General features: G+C 45.4%; 1 protein-coding gene across 7 annotated transcripts in view; it reads right to left on the reverse strand.

Moving 5' to 3' along the window:
• Positions 1 to 6,631, reverse strand: part of STXBP5 (syntaxin binding protein 5) — a 99,970-nt gene extending 93,339 nt beyond the window's left edge. For all 7 annotated transcript variants that reach the window (XM_065631044.1, XM_065631039.1, XM_065631045.1 and 4 more), the window contains exons 1-2: positions 6,391 to 6,631; positions 4,482 to 4,579 (exon numbers count right to left, since the gene is read on the reverse strand). In XM_065631044.1, the coding sequence (XP_065487116.1) occupies positions 4,482 to 4,579; positions 6,391 to 6,543 (251 nt within the window). In that variant the 5' untranslated portion in view covers positions 6,544 to 6,631. The remainder of the gene's footprint in view (positions 1 to 4,481; positions 4,580 to 6,390) is intronic.
• Positions 6,632 to 11,911: the final 5,280 nt, after the last annotated feature.

Below are 11,911 nucleotides of genomic sequence, written 5' to 3' on the forward strand. Positions count from 1 at the left end.
GAGCCCTGTACCATTAGTATTATAATTTAAAGTTCTGAGGAAACAACATCCTAAAGATAGTCAAATCCATCTGTCCATTTCACCTTTCTCAAATCTCTTTACAGTTTAAACATTACCTTGTTCAGATCACATTCATCTTCTGGTGGGACTTTTAAGCAAAAGACTGAAAACAATAGACAGTATGGAAGTAGAGCCATTGCCTATGACACTGAACACTGTAAGGATGTCATGGCATGACATGAAGTCTACCCAATTACACCATCAAGCAAGTTAAACCTTGAGTATATATACTCAACTTTAATTCATTCGAAGGTTTTGATATCTGCTGGGAAAAAAAAGGCACAGACAATTATGCACAAAACTTCCTAAAGACTATGGACTACATGTCCTGCTGTAATGGTTAGAGTCTGCACAGGAAAGAATAAAGCGTAAATGAACTTTTAACTACTTGATATCTAACATTTGAGACAGATTAAAAGGTGAAAGCTACTCTAGCAACAACAGCTAAATCCCTTTAAGTATGGAAAAAGTCAAAGATATTGGCCTGCAGTGACAAATGAGGCCACCAGTGACTTACACAGATCATTGCAGTTTGAAATCCATAGTGAGCACAATTGCTCCTCGTGGGGAACACATCCACAAACATCCAGGACTGTGCAGAAGGGTGAGCCCAAGGCAGAATTGCCACACAAAAGAGCCACCAGCCAAGACTCAAACACCTCAAGTAGCTGAAACGACTGTCCTCTGATCAGCATTGTGAACTCCAAGGATCAGCATGAACAGATGAGTGTGGGTGTACATGAGAAATAAATTTAAGACTTTGTGTCACTCAGTGCTGTGCTTCTGCTCTTGTGCCTACCTCACTCAATTTCCTCTGCAATACAGAAAACCGGACCAAATGGCTGAACTATTTCCAATAGACCCCAATGTCAGCGAGAAGGTCACATCAGCCAGCTGTTCCATAGTCAAGAGTAGTTGGTCCAGCACCTGACCTCTCTCCAAGGTCAGTATTCTACTAAGCTATACACTTTGTAACTTTTACTCATACACTGTAAAGGAAGCATGATGTTGTCCATACCTGAAAATACAACAGAGTCTTTCTTATTAATTGCTCAAAATGTTCCTTTCTATTGAGGGCACAAAATACTTCCCTAATTAAGGATAATACCTGAGCAATATAGGTCTGCCTCAGAAATATTTGCTTTTAAGTCTCCTAGCTAAATCACAGTTAGAAATATTTCTAAGTAACTCTGGAAACAGAATTGAGATTTTTTTTTTTAAAGGAATACAAGTGATACACTGCTCAAATTAAGCTAGCGAATAATCCCAAACTGTAACTTTGGTGACTGATAAGTTTTAAGTTTTATACTAAAAGCAGTCTCTACCTAATATTTTTATGGACTTCTCTCCCTCTTAAAATTGCAACATCTGGAGTCAGCTGCTGCTTCTGCACATGAAACAGCCAAGTCCCGCCTCTGACACACTAAGTCACCAACTCCACAAGGCTCTCCTCAGATTTTAACCCGTCAAGCCTATGATGGAAGGCAAAGTAGTAATTCTGCTTCTAAATACAATTAGTGAAACATGCCACCCATAGTTTAGGTATTTCCATTTTCACAATTACTTTGTGGATTCAGATAATTCAATATAGTGATGACGTTACTCGGTCTTTATCTCTAATTGATAAATTTACTAAGTCAGTGAACTCCCAGTATATTTGTATCCACAGATTTTTAGTCTTCAGCAAAAGCTTTAGTTCTATTTTCACATGTCACTGTATCAGTACCAGAGACAACATTTATTATTTGCGTATTAAAATTCTCCCTGTTCCTTCACTAGTGGTTACAGAATCCTCATAAAGAATGAAATGGGAGTGTGGTTAAGAAAATTCCTGTTCATGTTAATCTGTTCTAATCAATATGGGTTTTGAAGTTGAAATACCTGAATTGCAGACTGCTCATGTACAGAAAACTTCTTCTGTAAAGGGGTTAGCTGATAAATAGCCCAATCAGGACTATAATATTAATTTCTTCACATATTAATGAAATCTAAAACCGGTTAGCTCATTCCTTATTTTATCTTTAATACTTTAATACCCTTTCTAAAAAAAAAAAAAACAAAACACACACAACACAAAAAACCATGCAAAAAAACCCCTGCTTCACAATTCCTCAGATCACTTACTTGCAATAGGAAAGAAGTAAAAGCTTGACAAGATGCACCTGTACTTGAAGATGCAATGAAAACACTAATACCCAGCTCCCATCTGCTGGTAGGCAATGAAAGGAGGATAATTCTTGCTTTACTTCTATACGCTCACAACATAAATGCAGAAGAAAATGAGGATTGACTTTTCTCCCACTTCTCAGATTTACTTCTCAATGAACACCTCTTTACTGACTCTCACTCTTTCTAGTCCACATCTCATTTCAATTAAAACCATTTTTGCAGCTCTAAAGAGTAAGTGGCTCCCACTTTAATGAATGCTTGCACATAATTTGTTGTTTGTAAAAACCTTAACGGGTAAAGCACCCTGTAGGTCAAGAAGCACTTTTCGGTTGTGTTTTTATCTTTGAGCAATAGAATGAAATAAGCACTTCTTGCAAGTTTCCCTCTTTCTCAAAGAGTGCTTTTCAAGCAGGTTTCACTAGGCAGAAAGCAAGAGGCTGGTTTCACATTGGGAACGTGTCTGAGTCTATCTGTTCTGCCCGCACTTCTCCATCCCAAGTAATCACAGGAAATGCAGCTTCTGGAGGGTTGCTGGGTTACAGGGCAAACAGACCAGCTGAGGTTGAGGGCTTTTAACCAGCTCTTCTGAGAATCAAGATCTGTATCAAGGTACTGAGAAGAATACTCATTTTCTTCAAGTCGGGGAGTACCAACATTTCAGCCTCTATATGAAACTTCCTCCCTTAGGAAATACATTTTCTGTCAATGTTACTGCTTCCTCTCAGTAACCGTTTCTTCCCTCACAATCTTCCAACACTTATCTCAATTATTTAGAAAGCAATTCACACTCCCAGAATTCACAGGTTTAGTCAGGGGTGAATGGCAGTAAACAAGTTTTATCAAGTCATCATTACCCAAACTGCAACATCATGGTGCCCAAAATTACAGGTGAGTAAGCTCTAAACAGGCACATTTTGATCTCCCCCTTTCCTCCAGCCCAAATCCTTACTCTTAGGTCTCTGTTTTCTCATCTTTCCTACCAATATGAGAGTAGTTAACAGCACCACCCACCCACATTTTATTCTTCATTTAAATCAACTTTATCACCTTTTTAAAACCAAAATTTATGGAGTTAAGGGTAATTTCAAATACAGCATTAAGAGCACTACACAGTCATTACTGTTACTCATACTTTGCATTAAGAGATCCTGGGAGTTCATAATAGATATCATTATAGATATACAAGCTACTTCATTTCAGTCTCTTCTTAAAGCCTCAGATTTGACACTGAAGTTCTGATTTTTCAGCTTGTAAAAGATGACCCTCTTAAGGTAATTAACTTGACAGACAGAGTAGTGATATTACAGAAGGAAACAAAAAAAGGTCTACTTGCAAACTAATATAAGTAACAAAGGAAAAGATAATATTTGCCTACAGTTTAAAAAGGCTTAAGTCAATTTTCCTAGCAAGATGGCCTAAGCCTTCCCCAAAAAGGTCAGAGTTCAGGCAATTTCAGGACAACAGAATTCAATTCATTATCTTCTGCTGAAAAGTAAGGTTTGGGCAATGGCAGTGTGGATTAAAGAATCTAGAGGGTATCTTATTTTAAAAATAAGAGTTTAAACACATGTTGTTACATGGCTTGGATAGTACCATATGGCTATTGTACCATATGGCTATGAACATATGGGTAGTACACTTTTTAGTGAACAAAAAGAAGCAGGGTTACTGGTGCTTTATTCCACAAATTCCTTCTGCTTATCTCAGTCACTTAGAAACTATTAGTGAGATAGAATTCCTGCACCCTTTAGTGTCCCTACTTGAAACCATCTTTTGGCAACACAGACATAGTAACAGGTAACTAGACTATTACAAATCTTATGTCAAGATAAAGACAAAAACCCCCCACATCACACAAACAAAACACTCCACACCAAATAAACCCACCAAGCAGCATGGAATTTTCCGATCCCAGAAGACACAGCAGAATGAAACAGAACTCAGCCCAGATCTCTCTTCAGATTTGCAGTCAGCTGCTCTAAACTGTCAGCACACTAGTAATCCTCTAGAAAATGTATATATTAACTTGAGATAATGGGGACTGAGCAGCCATACCTCACATCATTAACAGAACTTGAACTGACACAAAGAACAACCAGAACAGCCAGGCCACCCACAAACAGAAAATAGAGCTTTTTTCTCCCCTCCTGCCTACCTTGTGTCCCACCAGACTTCTGAATGGTTCCAGCAGCTGAATCAAAACATCACTTGCATGAAGTGCACTAAATCCGCTTCAGAATATAAAAGGATACAGCCTTAGTGCTCCAGTCTGAGTCCCAATGGCCAGTATTTTCTGAACCGGATCAAATGCCAAGGCTGAAGGTTGATAGGGGAAACCATGGCGTACAGTCTAACAGGTCAGAACATCGCAGTAATGATGGGTCAAGCAGCAGAACAAAAATAAACAGAATCAATACTGTATGTTAGGGAACAGGATTCAGTGTTAATCACGATAAAGAAAGGAACCACAAAGCATTTTAACAACAGACTGAAAAAAATCAACTGTCTTACATGAAACAATTATAAAATATTTTAGTCATATTTACTCATTCATCCTTGGCCATCAAGTGACAGTCATACTTACTGAAACTTAATTTGAATCTTACATTTCTTCTACACAAAGACTGTATCAACTCAGCATTTTATTTTTTCATCTACTTCATTCTCTGAGTAATCTTATTTTCAGCTTTAACAAAGGCACTAAACTACTAAAATCTGACATGTTCCTAGTAAGTCTGGCAACAAAGCCAGACTTGTCATTAGAACTATTACAAATTACTAGACCTGCTTTTCTGAGAATCATTTCAATTTCAATCAAACAGGCCCCACATGACAGTGCAACCTCTCTCAGCACGTTAAGAAAGAAAAACAACCTAAGCTCCACAGAATCAATCTTTCACCCTTTGCTTTCCCCAGAGAGAAAAAATAGTCCCCAAAATAGACAAAACCAAAAACCACCCTGCCAAACAAAGCAAAAACCCGCTCAACCATGGCATTCTTTCTCAATAAGAAGTTACTGGCACACTTAGCTTTTTGGTTAGCCAAGACCAATTTGGTAGTTGACCAAGCAATAACTCCATTACACTTCTCAGGCTGCAATTAATTAGAATCGAGAACATAATAAAAATGTAACCTACTCTTATTTCCATACACATACACAACATAAGCCACACAAATGCCAGCTTTTCCATTTCAAAACCCTTACTTTAAAAGACAGTTATTTTAGGACCTCATAAATGCATAGCGAACTTTTGATATACTTCTTTTACTTCACTGAAGTTACAGGCATACCCCACAAGTCTCAGTATTTCACAGTGAATAAAATCTAACGGGTAACAGCTCTGCTCTTCTCCATGTCCTTCGTGAACAACTTGCAAAGTGGCAGAAACGCCTGCAATACTAGATAAAACAAGGAAGAGAAACCACAAACAAGCTCATCCATATCAAGCTAGGCCACGGGTGCATTGTAAAGATAAAAAACTGATTTGAATATCAATACCCATTTTATTCCTCTTGGTACAGCTGGTGGATTAATTCACTGCATCATTTTCTGAAGTGTGCAGACACAAACTGCCATTATTGTATCACACACAAGCAAATAAAAAACAGGAACTTTGTCTCTGGAGAACATTTGCAACAGCAGCATCGGCAACTTGGCAACACATTGCAGTGAAACCACCACAAACGTCTACAGCCTCCTGTTTCAGACGCGAAGGAACAGGACAAATGAACTTCCAAATAATGCAGAGCGACAGACCCCCTGTCCTTCGAGCCCATTAGCAGAGGCTTCTACTCAAATGCCGCGATAATCAGATGTGCACTACAGCTAGGTATCACTCCTTCCCCCATCCATCCCTCTTTCCATGAAGCCTTCATGAACGCGGTCAATATTACACACATGAAAGAGCCTGGAAGACGACAAACCCCGAAACTCTCCAGGAAAGATGACTACGGAAATCCAACATGACCTGTACACCTACACCCACCGCTTCCTTCCCGTCACCCCTCCCCCCCCCAAAATAATAAATCCAAACAAGTAAACAGGAGCAGCGGGCAGGCTCAGCGAGGTGGGTACCGAAAAGCAAAGTCCGCAGAGCCCACCGCGGCGGTGCGCCCCCCTCCTCGGCCGCCAGCCGGCTCGGGGCTGCAGCACTCATTCACCTTGCAGAGCTGGAAGTGCTCGGACTGGAGCGTCTCCTGGATTTCGGTCTCCCGGTTCCCCGCCTGCTGCTGCTGCGCGGCGGACGACGCCGAGGCGACGGAGGAGACCGCCGTCAGGCCGTCCAGCACCTTCCTGATGTTAAATTTCCTCATGGTCTTCGGCGGCGGCGCTCCCCCGGCCTCGCCGCCGCCGCGCCGTCACCGCCGCCCGCCGCGCCGCGCCGCCTGCCCCGCAGGCGGCAGACGAGCCCCCGCCGGGGTGGGCGGTGCAGGGGCGGCCCACGAGCAGGGGCGCCGCGTTCTCCGCCGCGGGGCAGCGCTCCTCGTCCGCGGGCAGGGCGGCGAAGCGTCAGTCCGACAGCGCAGGGGCGCTCCTCATCGGGGCCCTCGGGGTGGGAGACTGGAGCCAAGCAAACACGACCCGGTCAGCCCACCAACGCCGCCGGTCCCAGACGCGCCGCCCGCGGCCGCCCCGCGCCCTGCCCGCCGAGGCGCACGGCTCTCCCCGGGCCCGGCCGGCCCCGCCCCGGCCGCCCCTCCCGCCGCCGGGGATGTGCGGGCTGCCTCTCCTCTCCGCGGAGCCTCCGCGTCCCCCCGCGCAGCCCGCCTCACATCGCAACAGCCGCGGCCGCCGCTGTCATCCGTCTCTGCGTGCGTGCGCGTTCGTGTGTGTGTGTGTGTGTGTGAGTGCGTGTGTGCCGGTCCCCTCCCGCCGCCGCAGTCTCTCCCCCCTTCGCAGGCGCCCGCCCCGCGGCTCGGCTCAGGCACCCTCCGCCTCCTCAGAGCTGCGTGTCCCGCCAGCCAGTCACCAGCGGGGCTTCTCCCGGCTGCTGCCAGCGGCTACTGCCGCCGCCCGCCCCCACAACCATCCTCCTCCTGCCGCCGCGGAGGGCGCCTCCCCCGCCTCGCGCTCGCTCCCCCTTGCCTGACAACGCGGAAGCGCAGCGCCCCAGGGAGGAGCGGCGGTACCGGCGACTGCCGCGGCGCCCAACCTCGCAGCGGCGGGGCGGCCGCGCATGCGCGCTAAGAGCGCCGGCGCCCGGATGTGGCGGTGCCCGTTCCCCCCCGCCGCGCTGCGCGGGGGCCGGGGCGGCGTGAGCGGCGGGGGGGGCGCGCCTGGGGGGCGGCGGCGAGAGCAGCGGGCGGGCGTGAGCCGGGTCTTGGCCTCCGGCCAGGCGGAGGCGGGAGCAGGTAACAGGTGGTGGTGGCGGCGGCCGGAGGCTGCCGTGGGCAGCACCGTCCCTGCCGCTGGCGCGGCACTGGAAGCGCAGGGCGGCTCCCGGGGAGCCGAGCTGCCGTGACGGGAGCTGCGTTTCGCGCGTGGTTACGGGCGGAAAATCCCCGAGGGGCTGCGGGGCTGCGCCTCGTCCCGCGGCGGCGACCCGGACGTCGTGGCGGGTGTCAGCCAAGGCGGGTTCCCTGTGCCGCTGCTTCACGGCGCGGCTGCCGGCACTCGCCGCGGCCCCAGGAGCGGGGAGCGTTTCCATCGGCAGGAATGGCTCACGGAGGAGTGCGATCCCCCCGTACCCCTCACCCCGACCCGTGCTGAGAGAGCTGCGCGGCTGCTGCGGCCCCGGCCTGGGAGCGTTCGCTGTTCGCAGCCAAACCCGTCCTGACCGAGGGGTGCTGCGGAGCCGGGCGGCCCCATCCGAGCAGTCCCCGCCAGCCCTCGGGGTGCGAGGCGAGCCCCTGGGGTTACCAAAGTGCTTCCATTCGATCTTACGGCAGCAAAACTCATTTGAGCAGGAGGCACGGAGCTGAACGTTTATTTCTGCTGACCAGTGTCACAGAGTATTCTGTTTTCTGCTTTTATTTTTCTTTTAGTACTAGATTGCATTTTTTATTATCTAGTTCGTGGTCAGGTAATAGATATTACTCTTGTCCCAGTCGTTGCTGTATTGCTGAAGGTAATTATTATTTGTGACTCTTCTCTGAACTTTCTTTTCTACTAGAACCAACTGGAAGATCGGTCATCGCTTTTGGAAGGAAAACTTGTAGAAATGAGATTCAAGACGTGGGCTCGCATCCCCTAGCTACAGCTTTAATGCCTGAGCAGTTAAAGGCTCTGCACACAGTGAAACGGTCTTTTTAAGCGGTGCTTCAGTCTGATAGTCACACATGCTTTATTAGCACAGTGAAGTGTAATAGTGGGGAGAGGGGTAAGAGTAATCAGAAGGCAGCAAAATAGTTCTGATGCAGCCATCATCATGACCTCAAAAGTAAAAATTCCACAAACTCTTCTTAGACCTGTAACCCCATGTCAGTTTACATATTGCCAGCAACTACATGAGTATTTGAAAGAAACCAAGACTCGTACATACTCGTTCGTACAAAGTGACTGAGTCATGAACTTAGATAGCTGTTCCCCTGTGTTACCAGGACTGTTGGGCACTTCCTCAAACCATCTCGGTAAAATGTGAAGGAATGCGTCCAAAAATGGCAAAAGCCTTAGAAATAAAAGAAGTAGATTTAAGTAAGGTTTGGTAAATCTCTAACGTAAAAATCAACTTAAGAGAAAAATGTGTGCCTTTTCAGTATGCCTTTACTTATCCATTACATATTCTAGCTAACAGTTTATAAATTTGAGAAATAATGTCTAGTTTTTTCTATTTGCACGTGCTTATTGTAACACACTAAACTGGGAAGAAAACTTGTAGAACTTCACCATGTTTGACTAAATGGTAAACACCAACTCTTAGAGGTAAAGACGTGTACATGTATAACTCTAAAAATGTAAGTTATAGTCCATTCAAAACTTGTTGTCAGTATATGTTAGGCCAGGCCCCGCACACACTCCTAGTTATAACTTTCATAGCACAACTAGCCTCATTATTTATAGTAACATTAAAACTTCAAGACTGGATGAAGAATTAAAGGATTTTAAAAGCATACTTCTTGCATACTACAGTCACTTTTCTTGCTTTCTATATACTTGACCCTTGAATCCATTCTCTAACCGGACTACACATTTTTAGAGGAGAGATTGGATTTCATTGTCCGTTTACATTAGCATCTAACACAGAGGAACCTGTGTTGTAACACTGTACCAATACTTGTAAACATTTAGGCAAATGGTATACACAAGGTTGAGACAACATCAGTTCTCTTCCCTCACACTTTCTAGTTGATGCCATTCAACAATCAGTGTTTTCTGGGACTCCAGCTCTTCCTGTAAAATATTAGTGCCAAGCTTCCATTTCACTGGGATGTCAGTGGGAACAGTATTAGGCTTTTCAATTTTATAGTTCAGCAAACATCCCCATTATCTCTCAGGATTTAGCGGCTGTATTTCAAAGCTTCTTTGGGGCCTCCAGCTCTTACCCAATAACCACATCCTGTTTACAAATGAGACTGATCCTGGTTAACCTCCTTACTTCTCGTTGCCCACTCATACCTTCCGGCCACTGATGTCTGAAATCTCTTGCCAGTGTTTTACACCCCAGTCCAAAGCCCAACTGTCTTGCACAGCTGCAGAAGCAGCAATCAGACCCACTAGTTTGCAACATCTTGGTACTCAACTGTGACAGAGTCCAGCTGTGACAGAGCCACTGTTAAATGTTCACAAGTCACTTAGCTGCCAGCAGTGCATCTTCATTGGCCACACAAGTCCCTGCCACCAAATCAATCCACTTGACTTTGGTCTTCTTTGCCCATGTTTTCATACTGATCCTGTTATTTACTGCTCCTCAAAAAGGAAAGAGATAATCTGCTCATTTTTTGATCAGTATTCTACAGACACCACGTTAGCAAACACTATTCCTAATACGTATTTCAAGCAATGGGGCATGTAGTGTTGGCCTACATACCAGTGCCTTCCCACAGACCATTAGTTGGTGCAGGCTGGCTCTTTGGCTCAAGATAATCACAATACCTTTATGGATAACTGCAGAGTGCAGCCATCACTGTGCTTAACAGGCTTTTTTTTCTTCCCCTTCTTTTTTCTGTTAGTGGTACACCACCAGCGTTAGTGTGAAAATGAAAGAGAGTGATGGTAGTCCCGCATGAGCCAGAAGGAGTAAAAGTCCACCCGGTTATAATGTATGCTAGAATTTGGTCCCGGAGCAGTGGATAGGCAGTGAAGTGACAGGTCGATTCACGGAGTTTGTCATTAGTTTGTGCATAAGCCCCAAAAGCGTTACGGGTTGTATCCAGAGAAGGCAATGTTCTTCAGGTGATTTGCACACTCATAATTATGGCACTACTCAGCACAAATGAGAAAAAGACGATCAGAGGTGACCTCAAGATCTCTGCTTGGTCTCTAACTGCACTAAAGCTTTTGACAGTCAGTCAGTCCAGGCTTTGAAGACTAAGATGTTTAGCTTTCCTGAGAACTTAATGGTGCTTAGTCACTCCCACTGCAGAGTCAGGATCGACTGAGCCCTAGCCAAACATTTCCTTGCCATAAATAGAAAGAGGCTGGGAAACATTTCTGAACTAATCCTATTCAGGTTGTTCTACTCAAACGTATTGGACAGGGCAGTGTAACCACAACTCCAAGTGAGTTTTGGAATCTATCCTGACTGCTGGGAAACTGCTCAAGCTTTCTAGACTCAGAGCTGTTGCCAAACAAACATCTGTGATTTTTTTTTTTCCCAATAATCTGCATTGGTGACAAATCCTAGGGAGGACTTCCAGGTACAGGTGAACTTTTTTGGTATTTCTGCAGGTTAATTTGAATAAGCCATAAACAAGAAGGAAATGAAGAGCACATGTCAATTAGCTGCTCAGCTCCTGGAAAAAAGCTATGCTAGTACTTGCCATAACCTCAGCTGGAGATGAGCTGCCTGCTGTTTGTAAATTCAGCCATTTCAGAAACATCCTGATGACCATGCCTGTATGGATATGATGAGTTCCTGCATCTGGAAGTCTGGTCTTTGGCAGGCTCACAGATCATGGACATATTTTATTAAAGACCTATGAAACAGCATGACTAACAGCCTATGTATGGATGCCATTAGGCTGTAGGGATTTGCCTGGCAGAGAGAGGGCACGCTCTACTGCTGCAGAGACTGCACCAAGATTCCTGCCCATGCAGTGAAGGTCAGCAAGCATAGTGACAAGGACATACATTAGTTACTGAAGTATGAATTGGAAGGGCTCTGCAGCATTGATCTACACAACTAGTACAGATAATAATATATAAGTGCCCATGTAGCTGTTCTGTGTTGAGCTAGAGCATGGCAAAAGGAGGAGGCATGGCTGTCTTACGAAGAATTTAGGGAATTCTTACTAGTTGACCACTGTGGGTCTCTGGCTGCTGGCCCCTACCACTGGCATGTGACAAGAGGTGAATAGCTACAATGCCCTAGCAAGGGAGAGTACATAAGGCAAAAGAAATGAATGACAGCAGCAATATGCGACGGGAATGTGAGACTTGTGAAAGAGGTTGTGCACTGTCCTTAGTAACTCACATGCCTCTTTGCACCTTTGTCCCACCACTGGCATTTTGGACCATACAAAGGCAGTGTCAGCTATACACAAAAATTTAGTGTATCTAATGAAAATATGTTTATTTCTTATT

This window comes from Caloenas nicobarica, chromosome 3 (genome assembly GCF_036013445.1).
Source record: "Caloenas nicobarica isolate bCalNic1 chromosome 3, bCalNic1.hap1, whole genome shotgun sequence".
In the NCBI taxonomy this organism is placed as follows: Eukaryota; Metazoa; Chordata; class Aves; order Columbiformes; family Columbidae; genus Caloenas; species Caloenas nicobarica.